We start from the raw sequence: 19,854 nt of genomic DNA, 5'->3' as shown, positions 1-19,854 counted from the left end.
ATTTGAAGTACCTCAAAACTCCTGCGGTACATAGGGGACGCTGCTGATCTGCAACCTTCTGCATGTGTCAGCTGGCGAAAACTTTTTGCTAAGGATCACAGTTCCAGGTATGGTGCCTGAGCAGTATTGTGGAATGTTGCTGGTCTGCAGTATATACTCTTGGGTTTGTGCTGCACACGGCAGGCATGGTAGTGTTGCGGCTAGCGTAATGCTATTACAATGCCAGCGACCCGGGTTCAAATCCGGCCGCTGTATGTAAGGAGTTTGTACATTCTCCCCATGTCTGCATGGGTTTCCTCCGGGTGCTCCGGTTTCCTCCCACATTCCAAAGACGTATGGGTTAGGAAGTGGTGGGCATGCTATGTTGGCGCCGGAAGTGTGGCGACACTTGCGGGCTGCCCCAGAACACTACGCAAAAAGATGTATTTCACTGTGTGTTTCGATGTACATGTGACTAATAAAGATATCTCATCAACACCTGCTCTGCACATATCACATTACCAGGAAATCAACATGTAATATCCTTGGTTTTTGTGTCTAATTAAATAAAACACTAAAGTTATCTTGAACTTTCACCTTTCCAACAATATCTTCTAACTTTCCGAGTAGACGAGAGAAGTGGGTGCAGTCATTTAATGCCAGCTTTGTAGATCTGAACCTCATTGGGGATAGCCAAAGTCCACCAGAGGATCACTTGTAAGGTTTTCCGCAACATCTTCCATTGTTCTCTGTCTCGGTGATTCCTTTTCTAAGGGCAAATTCTGACAAAATCTGAGCTTGTGTTTTAATTTCTTGAGTCAAACATTCTACTACTTGCTGTTGCTGCCTTTCTTGTAATTGACAACATCCTGTCCCTGTCCTTAACTCTGCTTTGGTAACTTGTCCACAGGGTGAATTCATATATCTTTGGCAGAATCTCACAATTCCTGTTCTCTCAAGTTTCATCCTGGGCCAAAACTGGCATTTATTAAGAGGCAAGACCCACTCGAGGCAAGTTCTTGGGAATTGAAAAAACTGCAAATACTGAAAATCTGGAGGAATAGAAAAGTTCCTGGGAATGCTGGTTTGGGGTTAATTATAACAGGGTTAGTGACCTTGTCTCACTGAGTATTTTTTCTGTAGCCACAGCTTCTGTCAAAGGATGACATTTATTTTAATCTGATAATTCACTGGGGAGTATGCACTGGTTGTTAAACACCTGACTATTTTCATCACCTTTGGTCAATCCTGACCTCTCCAGGCTGAGCTTTTCAATGCGTGTCCTGTTGTTCTTCAACCTGGCTTACAGTATTTTCCTTCTTGTTTATGAATTATGTGAAAAGTGAGATTTTTGTCAACAGTATTGTGTTTTTACATCAATCACTATGTGAGTGTAGCCCATGCTGGCTTTGTGATTTGGCAGTATTGTCTTCTGTTAATGTAACATTGTTTTAAAACTTGCAGATATCAAGTGTAAAGCCTGAAGAGCTGAAAGTCCGTTCGGATGACGTCAGTAAAATTCTAAATGATGTCCAAATCATGAAAGGGAAGCAGGAAAACCTGGACGCCAAGCTAATGACCATGAAGCAGTAAGTAGCTAAGCAAGAGGAAAGTGTACAGTATATGCCAGGACCCCTTAAGAGCTTTGATGTACAGAGGGATCTTGGGGTGCAAGTCCATTGCTCCACGAAAGGGGCAACATGAGTAGATGGGGTAGTAAAAAAGGCGTACAGCATACTTACCTTCATCAGACAGGGCAGAGTACAAAAGTCATGTTGTAACTGTATGAAACTTTGGTTAGGTCACTTTTGAAGTGTGTGTAGTTCTGGTCTCTGCATTACAGGTAGGATGCGGAAGCTTTGGAGAGGCTACAGAAGAGCTTCGCCAGGAGGTTACCTGGATTAGAGAGTATTAGCTACAAGGAGCGGTTGGACAAATTTGGATTGTTTTTGAAGTGTAGGAGGCTGCGGGGTGAATGATAGAACCATTATGAGAGGCATTGATCAGGTAGATAGTCTTTTTCCCCAGGAAGAAAATGTCAAATACTAGAAGGCATGGGTTAAGGTAAGGGGAGAAAGTTTAAAGGAGATTTGCAAGGCAAATTTTTGTTTTTACACAGAGGGTGGTAGGTGCCTGGAATCTGCTGCCAGGGGAAGTGGTAGAAGCAACATTTAAGAAGCATTTAGACCAACACATGAACAGGCAGGGAATGGAGTGATATAGACCATGTGCAGGGAGATGGGATTGTTTAGATTGGTATCATGGTCAGTGTGGACATTGTGGGCCAACTATGTTCAATGTTAAAATGTTGATTTGGGAGGTGGGGGGCAAAGGGAAGTTGCTATGAATTCACCTAATATGGGCATTGAACAATACAATGGACTTTTACCAATATGTTTGATGGCCTTTGGTCATGGCACACCAATTCCAGCCTTCCAGAAAACCTCGACCCATTGCAATTTGCCTACTGCTGAAATAGGTCTACGGCGGACGCTATCTCCCTGGACCTACACTCATCTCTGGAGCATCTGGACAGTAAAGACACCTATGTTAGATGATTATATATTGTCTACGGCTCCACCTTCAATATGTAATTCCAAGCAAACTCATCACCAAACTCCAAGATCTGGGACTCACCTCCTTTTGCAACTGGATCCTTGACTTCCTGACCAACAGACTGCAATTAGTAAAGATAGGCAGCAACACTTCTGGCATGATTATTCTCAACACTCGTGCCCCACAAGGCTATGTCCTCACCCACCTACTCTACTCCATATACACTCATGACTGCGTGGCCAGATTCTGCTCTAACTCCATCTACACGTCTGCAGATGATACCACCATAGTGGGCCGTATCTCAAATAATGATGAGTCAGAATACAGGAGGAGATGGAGAGCCTAGTGACAGTGCCATGACAACAACCTTTCCCTCAATGTCAACAAAACAAAAGACTTCAGAAAAGGGGGCTGTACGCATGCACCTCAACGATGCTGAGGTCAAGAGGGTTGAGAGCTTCAAGTTCCTACGAGAGAACGTCACCAATAGCCTGTCCTAGTTCAACCACGTAGATGCCACGGCCAAGAAAGCTCACCGATGCCACGGCCAAGAAAGCTCACCAATGCCTCTTCTTCCTCAGGAGGCTAAAGAAATTTGGCATGTCCCCTTTGACACTCACCAACTTTTACCGATGCACCATAGTAAGTATCCTATCTGGATGCATCATGGCTTGGTATGGCAATAGCTCTACCCAGGACCACAAAAAACTGCAGAGAGTTGTGGACACGGCTCAGCACATCACGGAAACCTGCTTCCTCTCATGAACTGTCTGTACTTCTCACTGCCTCAGTAAAGCAGCCAGCTTATTCAGAGATCCCACCCACCCAAGGCATTCTCTCTTCTCCCCCCTCACGTTGGGCAGAAGATACAAAAGCCTGAAAGGACGTACCGCCAGGCTCGAGGACAGCTTCTATCCCACTGACATTTGAACGGTTCCCTAGTACAATAAGATAGACTCTTGACCTCACAACCTACCTCGTTATGACCTTGCACCTTATTGTCTACCTGCACTGCACTTTCTCTGTAGCTGTGGCACTCTATTCTGCATTCTGTATTGTTTAACTTGTGCTACCTTAATGCACTATGTAATGATAGGCATTTAATAAGGTTTACCATGATAGACTCACTAAGAAGTTTGGGAGGCATGGGATCCAGGGAACAGAGTTGGCTTGTCCATAGAAGGCAGAGGGTGATTGTAGATTGAGTGTATTCTGCCTGGAGGTCAGTGATCAGTGATGTTCTGCAGTGATCCGTTCTGGGATTCCCCCCCCCCCCCCCTCCCCTCGTTCTTGGTGATTTTTATAAATGGATGAGGAAATGGAAGGGTGGGTTAGTAAGTTTGTAGATGACAAAGGTTGGTGGTGTTGTGGATAGTGTAGAAGGTTGTCGAGGGTTACAACAGGACATTGATAGGATGCAAAGCTCAGCTGAAAAGTGGCAGATGGAGTTCAACCTGGAAAAATGTGAAGTGATTCACTTTGGAAGGTCGAATTTGAAGGCAGAATATAGGGTCAATTGCAGGATTCTTAGCAGTGGGGAGGAACAGAGGGAAATTGGGTTCCAAGTCCATAGATCCCTCAAAGTAGCCGCGCAAGTTGATGGGGTTGTTAAGAAGGCGTATGACTTGTTGGCTTTCATTAGTCGGGAGATTGAGTTCAAGAGCCACAAGGTAATGCTGCAGCTCTATAAAACCCTGGTAAGACCACACTTAGAATATTGTGTTCAGTTCTGGTTGCCTCACTATAGGAAGGATATGGAAGCTTTAGAGAGGGTGCAGAGGAGATTTACCAGGATGCTGCCTGGATTGGAGAGCACATTTTATGAGGATAGGTTGAGCGAGTTAAGGCTTTTCTCTTTGGAGAGGAGGAGGATGAGAGGTGACCTGGCAGAGGTGTAGAAGATGATAAGAGGCATAGATCGAGTGGACAGTCAGAGACCTTTTCCTAGCGCGGAAATGGCTAACGTGATGGGGCATGATTTTAAGGTGATTGGAGGAAAGTACAGAGCGGATATCAGAGGTATGTTTTTTTTTACACAGAGAGTGATGGGTGCGTAGAATGTACTGCCAGGGGTGGTGGTAGAGGCAGATACATTTGGGATATATAAGAGACTCTTAGGTAGGCACATGGATGATAGAAAAATGGAGGGCTATGTGGGAGGGAATGGTTAGATTGATCTTAGGGTAGGTTAACAGGTCGGCATAACATCATGGGCCGAAGGGCCTGTACTATGAATTGAACTGTATGCAAGACAATATTTTGCTCTACCTCAGTGCAAATGACAATTATAAACAAATTCCAATACCAACTATGGAGAACTGCCTTTCTTTCGATCTACTCTCCATTCATGGCATCAATCGGAAAGGGTTGAAGATTTTAACTTGGGGTCCACAGCAGGTTGCCAGGGGGTCTGCGAGCAAGCCAAGAAAAAAATGGAAAAGCAACCTGTTACAAAGACGTAGCTTACTTGCTTGCTCCAGGTTTCCACTATTCAGAAAATCGGCCATATCTGTTCTATCTGTTATAGGCGACAATCTTAGAGACTTAGACAGTGTTCCCTTCTGGTAAGCTGCTGCTTAATGTTCGATTTGTGTAGTCGGTAGTGTTCACTACTCACTACTATTCTGTTGTGCACTGTAGTGTTAGCGAGACTGAGTAACGTCGTTGGTGTGCCTTAATAATATTGCTTACTTACCGTGCATTTACGCCACAGTGACGTCACTGTTAAACAAAAAGTGCGCAAGCGTGTAAATTTTAGATTAGTTTGATAATTTTGTTTATCAGTAATAGTAATTAAACTGTCCAGCGTGTATTGCTGGGTGTGGAGAAATTTCTGAAGAGAAAAGCTGACCAGAAACCGGAAGATTCTGATGACGAAGGGGATAAGGGTGACCGAAAGAAAACAACACAAGTACGATCCAGAATACATTTCATATGGCTTCATCACGGTGGGGACAAATGCGGAACAACCTCTCTGTGTTGTGTGTTTGCAAACACTGTCCAACAATGCAATGAAACCAGTGAAATTGAAGTGCCATTTAACAACAGTGCATCCAGATATTGCCAGTAAGCCGAAGGAATATCTTGAGCGGCAAAAAGAGCTGTACCTCAAGCAGAAAGGCAAAATGACAGCCTGCGCCACTGTAAGTGAGAAGGCTCTTTGTGCATCATATTTGGTAGCATTACGAATAGCAAGTTCCAGGAAGCCTCACACAATTGGAGAAGAGCTTATACTGCCTGCAGCAGTAGATATGTGTGACGTTGTACTGGGAAAAGAATCCAGTCAAAAACCAAAAGCCATTCCACTGTCTGATAACACAGTAAGCAGAAGAACTGGCGATATGGCGGAAGATATACAAAGCCAGCTCATAGCACGTCTTCAGCAAGTCAGATTTGCGATCCAGCTCGATGAAAGTACTGATGTTGCCAGTGCTGCGCAGTTGTTGGTTTATGTTCGATATTACTGGGAAGGAGAGGCTTTGGAAGACTTTTTGTTTTGCAAGGTGCTCCCAGGGCATACAACCGGTGAAGAACTTTTCCGTGTGCTTGACACTTTTTGTACAATTGGCATTGGCGTGGACACAGTGCATCGGAGTATGCACGGATGGTGCTGCCGCAATGACGGGACGGAAGTCGGGTCTAGTTGCATGAGTAAAAGAGGTAGCTCCACATGTAGCAGCAACCCACTGCATGATTCACCGTGAGGCTTTGGCTGCAAAGGATATGGATGAAAATCTTGCGGATGTGTTTTCCACGTGCATTAAAATCATTAACTTTATCAAAGCCAAGCCGTTCAATCATCGTTTGTTTGAAAACGTATGCCGTGAAATGGAAGCCGAGCATGAGCATTTGTTGCTACATACAGAAGTCAGATGGCTGTCACGAGGCCGCATTGTGCAGCGTGTATATGAATTGCGAGATGAACTGCTCATTTTTCTAAATGAGCACAATGGATCATTGGCACAGTTCTTGACAGGTGAGATGTGGGTTGCCAGATTAGCTTATCTTGCAGATATTTTCAACATTTTGAACAGCTTAAATCTATCATTGCAAGGACCTGGCTCAAATGTTCTGAAAACGCATGACAAAATCAATGCCTTCCAGAAAAAATTCTGTATCTGGAAGGGAAGATGCGAGCAAGGCGTCTATGATATGTTTCTGTTGCTAGCTGACTTTCTGACAGAGAACGAGACTAAGACAGAGGCCATTGCAAGCACCATTTTGAACCATATTCAACAGCTGTCACATTATTTCCATGAGTATTTCGGCGACGATGACACGAGCATGTTTGATTGGATTCGAAATCCGTTTGAATGCATGCTTACTGATTTAACTGGACGGGAGCAAGAAGAATTGGCTGAACTGTCATCTGACAGGACTTTGTGCTTGCAGTTCAACCAAATGTCACTGTTGTCATTCTGGATAGCATGTTCCCAGGAGTATCCACTGCTGTCCGGCAAAGCCGTCAACGTTCTGTTACCATTTGCAACCACTTACTTGTGCAAAATAGCATTTTCTGCAGTCACTGCCATGAAAACCAAATACAGATCAAGAGTGAATATTGAGGATGACATACGCGTATGTTTGTCGCACATACCACCATGTTTGGACAAACTCTGCAGTGCAAAACAGGCACAACCTTCACATTGAACTGAACACTGAAAGACACCGCTGGTAATTATTGGTGATAGAAATAGTCACTATTTCAATAGGGCCTGTGTGCAGTAATTGAAGTGTTGTATGCATGAATTATCGATTGTTGATTTTGTGGGCTTTGGGGGTCCGCCATCTAACAAGGACATGTTCTGGGTTGCAGCAGCATGAAAAAGGTTGAAAACCACTGCTCTATCTGATTTGACGTATTAGGAACTTGTGACTAAGTTTGGGTCTTATGTATCCTCTGCAAGTAAGAAAGAGGTTGGAAGTCAAAGGAAAGGGCTTGATAGATGGCAGTTACTCTCTCCACGATGTTGTAATTTTTAATGAAGGCTGACTGGTCTTTGAGATTTAAAATAAGCATCTTCTGTTCCTTGATCAGGAATGACTGGAGGGTGCGTGGCCTTTTTCATTCTGCTGCATTAATATGAACTGTGACTTGGAACATGTCAGCAAGATCTCAACTTCTTGAGTCAGTAGGAAATCTGGTGCTACATGGCTACTTTTTTTGATACGTCGCATGTGGGCATTACTGAAAAAGGCCAGGATTCATTGCCCATATCCAGCTGCCCATGAACTGAGTAGCTGGTGAGCCATTTCAGGGCGTATTTAAGTCCATCTCATTGCTTTGAATCTCAGTCACATATCAATTCCAGAGGACGGGAGAAAGCAGAGAAAGGAGACAAAAAAATGATAAATCACTTGTTTCTGGCACTTCTGTTGATCCATCTGTGTGAAATCCTATTCTATTAGCTCTCCTCTGGTATCTGCACCTGTTCATGTAGAACTTTTTACTTGATTGTTCTTGGGATCACAATCGCCTGGTGCTGCTCGGAAACGGGTTGTATGTTTTTGGTGGCAGACCTTGAGAAACTTGATTGATTGAAAGGAGGAAGGGGTGGGGTGGAGCGACACAGCACAGTATAAGTGAATGCAGAAACCCTTGCAGAGCTCACATATCAAGTATAGTAATTTCCTTCCTATGACAACATTGAACATTTTATCCTGACATAAAATCAGAAAGGTAGCTTGCAATTTTGGTTTTAGGTGGAGAAGGGAATCGTAATCCTTGTCTGGAAAACCAATTGCTAAGTTGTTTGGGGAAATTACAGACTGCATTTGTAACACAACGTTACGAAAGGATTCACCGTCAACTGATTCTGATTTTATTTTACATCGTTGCTCACTGCTGGTAATGAAACACAACAAATGTATTTGAAAGAAATACACCGTATGACAGTTAAACTCTTAATCTGGCATTTTTGGGGCATTTGTGGAGATTTCCAGCTGCAATATGAAAATGAAGCCCCTTCCTATTACTCCCTATGTATACAAATATAATTAGCACAGCACCGTTGTACAGCAGGGTGGGTCAAAATGTAAGTGAATGGAAGCGATAGGGGACTCCATAGTCAGGGGGCACAGAAAGGCATTTCTGTGGCTGTGTGCAAGACTCCAGGGTGGCAGGTTGTCTGCCTGATGCCAGGATCCAGGATGTCTCTTAAGTGGGCACAGTATATTCTGAAAGGGGAGGGTGAGCAGCCAGAAGTCATGGTCCATGTTGGTACTACTGACGTAGACAGGAAGACTGATGAGATCCTGCAAAGGGAATTTGGGAACTTTGTAACTTCCTACCTACAAAGTAGGATGTCTCGGGTAGTAATCTCAGGATTACTCCCTGTGCCATGTGTTAGTGAGGCAAGAAATATGAAGATAGTACAGTTGAATGCATGGCCAAAGAGCAGATGTAGGAGGAAGGCCTTTGGATACCTAAATCATTGAGCTCTCCTGCAGGGCAGGTTGGATCTGTACAAGAAGGATGGTTTGCACCTAAACTGGAGGTCTTCAGTATCCTTCGGGGGGGATTTAAAACTACTGTGGCAGGAATGTGGGAACCAGCGCAGTTTGTCAGCAGGTGGAGAGATTGAGGAGAAGGTAGAGGTTAAGTGAAGTAAGTCTAACAGACAGCCAGGTTAATGATGGTCTGGTGTAGTTACTTTAATGCAAGCAGTATAACGGGTAAGGCAATTGAGCTTAGAGCATGGATTAGTACTTAGAACTATGATGTTGTAGCCATTACAGAAACCTGGTTGAGAGAAGGCAGGAGTAGCATCTCAACATTCCAAGGTTCGGATGTTCGAGACGCAATAGAGAGGGATGTAAAAGAGGTTGGGGAGTTGCAATACTGATGAGGGAGAATGCCACAGCTGCACTTAGAACATGGAACATAGAACATAGAACAGTACAGCACAGTACAGGCCCTTTGGCCCACAATGTTGTACCGACATAGCTAATCCCTCCTACCTACAGAATGCCCAAATTCCTCCATTTTTCTCTCATTCATGTGCCCATCCAAGCCCCTCTTAAAAGGATATCTTGGAGGACTCAACAACAAAGCAATATGGATAGAGGTCAGGAATAAGAAAGGTGAAATCACTCTGGGCTATAGACCTCCCAATGGACAGCAGAAGACCAAGGAACAGATATGTAGGCAGATCATGGAAAGGTGTAAAAATGAGGGTTGTTTTAACGGTGGCTTTTTTAACTTCACCGATATTGACTGGGGCTCCCTTAGTGCCTGGGGCTTGGATGGGGCAGAATTTGTTGGTGCATCCAGGAGGTTTCTTGAAACTATATGCATGTAGTCCAACTATGAAAGGGGCTATACTAGACCTTGCACTGCGGAATGAGCTTGGCCAGAGGTTTGAGTGGGGGAATCATAATTCTGTTAGTTTTAAGATAGTTATGGATAAGGATAAGTCTGGTCCTCATGTGAAAGTACTAAATTGGGAGAAGGCTAATTACGACAGTAGTAGACAAGAACTGGGGAGGGTAGATTGAGAGTTGCTGTTTGGGGTAAATCCACATCTGCCCCGTTTGTAATGTACTGTGCTGCTACAGCAAAAAGCAAATTATTATGGCATTTATACCCTGGGTATGTCTGCCCGTGACAATAAACTTGAACTTGAATCTTTTAAAGGCCAGCTCGATAAAGTTCAGCTCCAGCATCTTCCTGTGAAGATAAAAGATAAGGATGGCAAGGTTCTGGAACTTTGGATGAAAAGAGTAAGTTTAGTCAAAAAGGAAAAAGAATCATGAAGGGTTTAGAAAGCTGAAGTCAGACAAGTCTCTTGAGGAATATCAAGGAAGAAGGAAAGAACTTAAACAAAGAATTAGAAGGGCCACGAAATATCCTTGGCCAGTGGGATTAAGGAGAAGCCAAAGGCATTTTGTATGTGAATTAAGAGCAAGAGAGTAGCTATGGAAAGAGTGGGTCTACTCAATGTCAAAGTAGGAAGTTTGTGTGGAGCCAGAGGAAGTGGGTGAGATTTTAAATGAGTACTTTACATCAGTATTCACCAAAGAGAAGGACATGGATGATGGTGGGATCAGGGAGGGATGTGCAGATATTTCAGGGCATGTTGATATTAAGGAGGAGGAGATGTTGGGTGTCTTGCAAAACATCGTGGGCAAGCTCCCAGGGTTGGATGGAATCTATCCCAGGATATTGAGGGAGACAAGAGGAGATTGCTGGGGTAGAGATCATGTCCTCTTTAGCTAGAGGAGAGGTTGCAGAAAACTGGATAGTAGGCAATGCTGTCCCTTTGGTTAAGGGCTACAGGGACTAACCATGAAATTATAGGCTGGTGAGCCTCACAGTAGCAAGGAAATTATTGGAGTAGATCCTTAGGGACAGGATTTACTCTTATTTAGAAAAGCATGGACTTGTTGGGGATAGTCAGCATGGCTTTGTGCAAGCAAGGTCTTTTCTCTCAAACTTAATTAAGTTTTTTGAGGAAAGTGATGAAGATGATTAAGTGTAGACCAGTGGATGTTGTCTACATGGACTTTAGTAAAGTATTTGACAAGATCCCTCATTGTAGGCTGGCCCAGAAGGTTAGGTCGCACGTGATGCATGGTGAGTTGGTAGGTTGGATCCAAAATTGGCCCTATCATTGGAAGACAGAGGATAGTGATGGAGGGGTGTTTTTCTGACTGGAGGTCTATTGACCAGTGGTGTATTCTCAAAGGTAAATGCTGGGATCTTTATTGTTAGAGATATGTGTGAATGATTTGTATGAAGGTGTAGGAGGCTGACTAATAAGTTTATAGACAACACGAAAGGATGCAGTAGGGTATAGATCAGTTAGAAATATGGGTGGAGAAATAATAGATGGATTTTAATGCAGGCAGGTGTGAGCTGCCTCACTTTGTGAGGTCAAATGTAAGATGAAAGTATATAGTAAATGGCAGGACCCTGAGGAGCATTGATGTACAGAAAGGGATCTTAGGATGAAAGTCCATACTTCCCTGAAAGTGGCAACACAAGTAGATAGGGTGGTAAAGAAGCTAATTGATCTGAAACATACTCTTGTTTTTTCTCTCGCCACAAATGCTGCCTAACCTGATGAGTGTTTTTGGCATTTTCTGTTTTTGTTTCTCTAGTTGATGTCAGTTTAGTAGTTGTTTGATCAAAAGATCAAAAGAAAAAGCGATTCATCTGTTCCAGAAATTAAAGATAGTATTAAACCAAAGGAAGAAATTGCAGTTGGCCTGACGATTGGGAGCAGCTTACAAGAAACCAAGCAATAAAACAGAAAATGCTAGAATCATACCAGGTCAGGCCGCATCTGTGGAAAGAAAAACAGTTCACGTTTTAGGTTGTGGACCCTTCATGAGAACTTCCTGATCTACTGCATGCTTATAGCATGTCCTGTTTTTTGAGTTCCAGCATCTGCAGTTGTTTGATTTTCAGGGAAGAACAAAAATTGATAAAAGAAAGCCATGAAGGAATGTGAGAGTGGACTGGAAAGAAATATTAAAAACAAATTGCAAGAGCTTTCCTAGATACATGATGCTGAAGCATCTAGTGAGAGCAAGCTGAGTCTCTGACAGACAGAAGATAGATTTTATAATGGGCAATTAGTCAATTACTTTGTGTCTGCCTTCATGGAAGAAGATGTATAAAAAGTGTCAGAAATATCAGAAAATCAAGTATGATGAGGTGGAGGAACTCCAGGAACAATGTATTAGTCAAAAAAAGTAGTACGAGTTGATAAACTAGGAAGCTGATAAATCTCAAGGATTGTCATTTGGGGATAGATTGGGTAGGCTGAGACTGTGTTCTATAGGTTTTTGAAGATTGAGAGGAGATCTCAGCAAAACTTAAAATTCTCAAAGGACTTGACAGGCGAGATGCAGGGTGGATGTTTTCCCTGACTGTGCCTCCTGGTTCCTTTAAGAATCCTCAGTTTGAGAATATAGGAGAGGCTACTTAGCATCGACTTGAGGAAAAATTTCCTTAGATGGTGGTGAACCTATGGAATTCTCTACCTTCGATAACTGTGGAAGTTCAGTTATTGAGTTCATTGAAAACAAGGAATTATCGGGCACCCAGGGCATGGTAGGCTAAGGGCCGAGTGCTGGTAAATGGGGTGAGTAGAGATGGCTGGCATAGACGTGGGCCGAAGGGCCTGTTTCTGTACTCTGTCTATGATCGATCCTAGACAAACCCCTCATTTCCCCTAGTGCTGGAAAATGGTACCAAAGTAGAAGATCAGCCATTATGTTGATAGCAGAACAAGCTCAAGGGTCCTGTCTAGCTCTTCATTAATATCATGACTGATCTTCTCCTTCTGCCATTTCCTAGCACTACTCTTGCTCATATTTATTCAAAACAAAATAACAGTAATGAGTATAGTCATCCTTCCATGCTCTGAACATGACTGATCAGTATCTTGAGCTCATTTTAATTAAAAATAATTGCAGTCCTTCTGTTGGTCAGTTTAAGCAGTGCTATAAAGCTAAGGAAGGTATGAAGAGCAAAATTAAACTGACATACAAGACTGCAGATGCTGAAATCTGGAGCAGCACACAAGATGCCAGAGGAATTCAGCAGGCCAGGCAGCAACTGTGGAGGGAAATGGGCAGTCGATATTTCAGGTCGAGACCTAGAAATATCAACCCAGTCTAGATGAAGGGCCTCAACCTGAAACATAAATGCCAATGTTCCTCCACAAAATTAAACTGATACCATCCTGGTTATCTGTGAGCTAAGTGCCTAAGTTGGGTCCAACTTGATACTATTTTACGTGTATACCTACCACAGGATTGCGAATACCATCACAGGCGCTCTCTTTGATTGTGCAATGCCATCTGTTTTGTGATGATCTCCTAGTGTTACTAATGTTAATCTTTCTCTGCATTTGCAGTGAAAACGAAGCATTGTGGCGTGAGGTGGCCAGCCTGCGACAGAAACACGCACAACAGCAGAAAGTCGTGAATAAGGTGAGGGATTGAGAAGAGGGAGGAGGGGGTGCTTAGTGAATGTTTGAAGGTTGTGCATTCTCCTCAATTGGCCTAGCACCAAGGTTTAGTTTCTCTGCAGTATTTCCTTCTCTGGCCAAAGCAGTGAATGGAATTTAATTCATTCTACAAAAAAAGTTATACTGTGCCAAATCTACCTTGTTAATGATTGCACTCTTAAGGTTATCTTGGCTGGTTAAGCGGTGACCTCATGTCTTGCCAATGTAATTGACTGCACTACTACTTCTTATGTGGGATTTGTTACCCACCCTTCCACCCATTCCATTCCACAATCCTTTCCTGACCCCACACCCAGATACTTTGCTCCTGGACAAAAGGAAGAAATGATTTATACGATGCTATCATAATATAAGATGAACGCAGAAAAATCTGGAAATGCGCAGCAGGGCAGGCAACATTTCCGGAATGAGCAACAGGGTTGCATTTCAGATCAAAGGTCCTGTCTTAGAACTGGGAAGAGAGAAAGCAAGTCAGTTTTAAGTTGCAAAGAAGTTCTGATGATGGAGGATATGGGGTGAATGGATAGGACAAAAGAAATAATAATTCTTTATTAGTCACATGTACATCAAAACACACAGTGAAATGAGTCTTCGTGTAGAATGTGTAGGCAGGCAGCCCTCAAGTTTCGCCACACTTCTGGCGCCAACGTAACATGCCTACAACTTCCTAGCCTGTACATCTTTGGAATGTGGAAGGAAACCAGAGCACCATGAGGAAACCCATGAAGGTGAAGCCAGGGTTCCGTGAGGATAAGTTACAGAAGTCATTTGGTTGACGGGTTAATGGTGGCATTTAGAGAGAAAAATGGGACAAAAGCTATGAGATGAAGGCAGTTAGAAAGTGAGAATCCAAGCAAAGGAATGTGAATAGGTGCAAATGCAAGGCTGCAGGACATTCGCAACAGGTCTGGCTGTGCTAATGGAGAGAGAAAATCTGAGCCAGTGTCACATGAATGACTTGCAACAGAAATAACCAGACAGAGAAAGCAAGTTAACTAAAGCTGTGAAATTTGATTGAGTCAAGAAAGCTGCAAAGTGCCCAGACAAAAGTGAAGGTGCTATTCTTCAAACTTGCATTGGGTATTGTTATAAGAGGACAGGGCCACAGGTGGGTTACAGCGGGAATGGGATGGAGAACTAACGTGATAGGAAGCGTGGAGCTCTGAGTCACCCCTGGGGACTCGATGTGTTTGGTTTATTCAGTGTAGAGGAGACCAGATTGTGAACAACGAATGCAGTACCACCAGATTGGAAGAAGTGCAAGTGAATCACTGCTTCACTTGGAAGGACTGTTTGGAAGCCTTAATGGTGGGAAGGGAGAAGCTAAAAGGATGGTTGTGGCATCTCTTGCAATTTAATGGGAAAGTGTGATAAGAAGGGGACTAGTTAGTGAATGTCGGAGGGCGGGCTCCTTTTGAAATGCTAAAAGAGGGGAGAGGGAACTAGTGTGCTGGTGGAATTTTGTTGAATCTAGTGTGGTGGAAGATGAGTATTAGGGGAGTCTATCCTTGCTCTATCCAGCAGGAAAGGACGTGAGAGCAGAAGTGCGGTCAATGGCTCCCTCAACTATGGTTGAGGGGAAACCACTGCTCAGGAAGAAGGAAGACATCACAGAGGCACCTGTGTAGAAAGACATGGTTCAAATATGATGGAGATGGAGGAACTGGGGAATGGAGTGGTGTCCTTGCTGGAGGCAAGATGGGAGTCTGCTCCTCCTCCTATGCCGTAGTTGCTCCGTTTGCAAGACTTTCCACAGAGGTGCCTCCTGAGATGTCACAGCTGACTGTACCACAGCTGACTGGGCTCTTGACAGCATCTTATTTATTTCCCGTATCTCTGCTTTCAACCCTTCTCTTCCTGGACAGAGCAAGGATAGAGTTCCCCTGGTCCTTGCCTTCCACCACCATCCTTCACGTTCAATAGCTAATCCTTTAAAATTTCCACTATATCCAACAAGATTCCACCCTAGTGATTCACTTGCACTTCTTCCAATCTGGTGTACTGCATTTGGTTTTCACAATGTGGTCTCCTCTACATCGGAGAAACCAAACACAGCTTGGTTACTACTTGGCAGAACACTTGTGTTCAGTCCACAGCACTGAACCTGTTGCCTGCCACTTCAATTATCCATCCCTCTCCCATATCTTTTAGTCACATATACATCAAAACACACAGTGAAATGCATCTTTTTGCATTACTGAGAATGTGCTGGGGGCAGCCCACAAGTGTCACCACTCTTCTGGCGCCAACATAGCATGCCCACAGCTTCTAACCTGTACGTCTTCGGAATGTGGAAGGAAACCAGAGCACTGGGAGGAAACCCATGCAGACACAGCGAGAACATACAAACTCTCTACGAAGAGTGGCGGAATTGAACCCAGGTCGCTGGCGATCTAATAGTGTTATGCTAACTGCTATGCTACTGTGCCTGCAAGCCAAAGGGTCAAATAAGCAATCATTTAAATACGTTTGAGGTGTTCACGACAGTTGTTTGTACCAGATGCTGGGCCTAATTTGCATTTAGTGACTGGTTCAGACTGTGAAAGGAACCTGATCAGAGGTCTGGTGACACAGTCTAAGGAAGGGCTGTGCAGAGCCAGGTCACTGGACACCACTCCAACCTCAGGAGTACGGCACCAGCCGGTAATTGCACCCTGTCTGCCCACATGGCAGGCGAGGATGCTACCCCCGAACCACCAGTACTGAGAGCACAGGGGTTTCTGTCCATCCTTTCTGGATGCTCTCTTGATGTTTGACAAAATCAGGATCAAAAGCCAGGTGTAAAATGTATTTCAGCACAGTTGTTGAAGACTCAGCTTTGATCCTGCTGCTTGTATGGAGTTTGTATGTTCAACTGCCTTTTAAACATTTAATCGTACCCGTCTGTACCACCTCCTTTAGGAAACTGTTCCAGATAACCACCACCCTGTGTGGAAAAACTCACCCCTCAGATCTCCTTTAAATTTCTCCCCTCTCACCTTAAATCTGTGCCCCTTCTAGACTCTCCTGCCCTGTGAAAAAGATTTTAACTATCTGTGGCCCTCATAATTTTGTAAACTTCTGTAAGGTCACCCTTCAGCCTCCTATATTCCACTGAGAATAACTCCAGCCTATTCAATCCCTCCTTATAAATGTAGCCCTCCATTCCAGGCAACATCCTGGTGAGTCCCATTTTCTCTCTCTCTCGTGCTCTCTCACTCTCGCTCTATTATATCCTTCCTGTAGTGTGGCAACCAGAACTGTACACAATACTGTACAGTCCTGCCTATCTGTTTTAACCCTGTAGACTATTATAGGGACGCCTAGCTCAAGATTGAGGAACAGCACTTGTCTGGGAATATTGCAGCCTTCAGGTAACTTTCTTTTTGTAAAGGAACTGGCCATTTCTGCTGGATGCCAATACACACAAAGTGCTGGAGGAACTCAGCAGGTCAGGCAGCATCCATGATGAAGGGGTTCGACCCAAAACGTTGACTGTTTTATTTCCCTCCATAGCTGCTGCCTGACCTGCTGAGTTCCTCCAGCATTTTGTGTGTATTGCTCCAGATTCCAGCATCTGCAGAATCTCTTGTCTGCTGTATGCCATCCAATTGTGATATTACTTGTTTTTCCTCCTCCATTAGTACAGCCTGACTTGCTGAGCATGTCCTACAACCTTGCATTTTGCACCTTTTCATGTTCTTTTGTTTGTACTCTCACTCTCAAATTGTCCTCCTATTATAGCTTTCGTTCCTTCTTTCTGTCTGAATCCACCGCCCCCCTGCCCCCAAACCTATCGACCAGATAGCCTCAACAACCAACCCCCACAGCAACCCTGGCCTCGCCCTGTTCCCTTTGTCTCATCCATCTTTACCTACTTTACGTGCAACTTACAACTGACTTGTTTTCTCGTTCTCCCAATTCTGATGCGATGTTAACTCTTTCTGCAGATACTGCCTGACCTTCTGAATGTTTCCAGCAGTTTGTTTTTATTTCAGAAGCATCTGCAGTTTTTTGATTTCCATTTACCATAATACAAACTTGGGCCACTTGGCTCAGCACCAACTAATTTCGTCTGTAAAGTTTCTGGTTTGTGCCTTCTGAAGTAATCTTGCTGACAATAGCAGAATGGGTATTAGAAATAAATGTAAAGAAACAAATAATGAGGGATTCTAACCCCCCTGATCTATAACTAGTGCAAGTTAGAATTCTGAAGTTGGCCATAGACAGGATTGAGATCAGCCGGGATGCACACTGGCTGAAAAGCCAGCTGGCTCCCATTCTCTCAGCTTGCCCATAGAACGTGACTGCGGAAGTGCAGGGTTGCAATTCACTGTGGCACTCTGACCACCCAGCATCAACTAGACATCAGATTCAAAACAACATCAATGATGTGTCAATGTGACAGCACTGTGTTTTGCAGTGAAGGTAGTGCAGTGCTGGGAGCTTTCACCTTTAACTTTGGTCCCCATGAAGTGTCAAACACCCAGGATGGATTTTACTTTTGGTTCCCACACTCATTCAGCTGAAAAAAATCAGTATTTCTCCTTGTTGAATGGCACATGGAAGAAGCACGGGATGTACTCTGGAGGGATGGGATGGCACAAGCTTCACTGTGCATTACAAGAATGGCTTAGCATTAACAAAGCTAATTAAGACTTGATTGGGTCCAAGGCAAGGGGCGAGAATTAATGAACCTGACCTCGCCCTGAGCAATCTACTTGTTTCAAATGCTTAACCTCCTGACTCTGTGGCAGCAATTATCAATGCATTGTGCTTCTGGAGATCACGTCCAGTTTTCTCTCTGAGAAAATCCAGTGTGTTTTGTGACACTACCTATGTACTAAACCAGCCAAGCACCTCAAATCTGGACACCTTTGTGCCGTGGTCCATCAGCAGCAGCAACAGAATTGCATTATAACTTGGGTAGGCACGGTAGTGTAGCGGTTAGCGAAACGCTATGCAGCACCAGTGACCCGGCTTCAATTCTGGCTGCTGTCTGTAAGGAGTTTGTATGTTGTCCCCATGTCTGCGTGGGTTTCTTCCGGGTGCTCCGGTTTCCTCCCACGTTCCAAAGACGTACGGATTAGGAAGTTGTGGGCATGCTATGTTGGTGCCAGAAGCATGGCGACACTTGCAGGCTGCCCCCAGAACACTCTACACAAAGATGCATTTCACTGTGTGTTTCGATGTACGTGTGACTAATAAAGAAATCTTAATCTCTGAGCACAACATATTCCTCACCGTGTTACTAGCATAAAGCCAAGGAATCAACCCTGATTCAATGAATGCAGAAGAGCCTGCTGGGACATAAATGGTGAAGCATGTTGAATCACATCTACCTGCGTGCTCATCACCAACATGCTATACATAGTGTTTAGTGATCCCACAACTATTGGACTGAATTTAAAGCTACAACATCCCTGCCATATAAAATCATGAATGATACTGGATAATTCTACAAGATGAACAGGCTTCAAGAACATTCACATCTTCAACAATTTGCACCTGGCGCAGGAGTACAAAAGATGTAGCTAAGCACGTGCAACCAGTTTCAGCCAGAGGTGCTGTGGATGGTCTATCCCAAACTTCTGCTGTGGTCATTCTTCAACCATGTGATAATGAGATATGGGCAAGTACACCAGAAATGGCAAAGACCAAGGGGCCAGACATTGCACTACCTGTATGGATCTGATTCGGAACAATTCATACCTCTAGCCAAGCTGTTCCAGTACAGGTACACCATCTAGCAATCTGCCCAACAAAGTGGCAGTTTTCCAGGTTATGTCCAGTGCACAAAAAGGATGCAAACCTAATCTGGCTAATTCTGCCCTAATGGTCTACTATTAATCATTGAAGAACTGATTAAAGTGTCAGTTACAGTGCTCATAGTGCTTTCCAATAATCTGCCCAGCCGTGCTCAGCTGAAGTTCTTGACCACTCCACTGAAGGGATCGTTACAACTTCGGTCTCAAAATAGTTACAACAAGGACAGGCTATTTTGTGTAGCAAATTTATGCCAGCTCTATGTTGGCGCAGTCCAGCTAATCCCCTGCAAGTTCTAGTGCAGCTCCTTTTTGAGTGCTACAATTGAATCTGCCTCCACTACGCTGTTGAAAGTGCATTACAGACACACAGTATTCATGATGTTCATTTTCAAAACGAGGTTTTTCCTCACAGTCGATTGACCAAAGAGCTAAAGTGGTGAAAGGAGGGTGACTGCCCTTCACATGAAGGCAACAGTTGACTCACAATGGCAAGTCTGAGGTTGGATATGCTGCAGCAAGTGACTAAAGTTTGCAACCACCTCTAAAGCACGTTAGGAATGTAATCCAAAACTCTTGTTTCCTTCCAACAC

The 19,854-nt window shown here is 44.0% G+C and overlaps 1 protein-coding gene across 5 annotated transcripts in view; it reads left to right on the top strand.

The window, feature by feature from the left end:
* Positions 1-19,854, top strand: part of hsf1 (heat shock transcription factor 1) — a 98,055-nt gene that overhangs the window by 35,582 nt on the left and 42,619 nt on the right. For all 5 annotated transcript variants that reach the window (XM_052015972.1, XM_052015974.1, XM_052015976.1 and 2 more), the window contains exons 4-5: positions 1,444-1,568; positions 13,404-13,479. In XM_052015972.1, coding sequence (XP_051871932.1) covers positions 1,444-1,568; positions 13,404-13,479 — 201 coding nt within the window. The remainder of the gene's footprint in view (positions 1-1,443; positions 1,569-13,403; positions 13,480-19,854) is intronic.

Source organism: Pristis pectinata, chromosome 5, assembly GCF_009764475.1.
Source record: "Pristis pectinata isolate sPriPec2 chromosome 5, sPriPec2.1.pri, whole genome shotgun sequence".
NCBI classification, from domain to species: Eukaryota; Metazoa; Chordata; class Chondrichthyes; order Rhinopristiformes; family Pristidae; genus Pristis; species Pristis pectinata.
The sequence above is the reverse complement of the archived record's forward strand: the minus strand, read 5'-3'. Positions and strand labels throughout refer to the sequence as shown.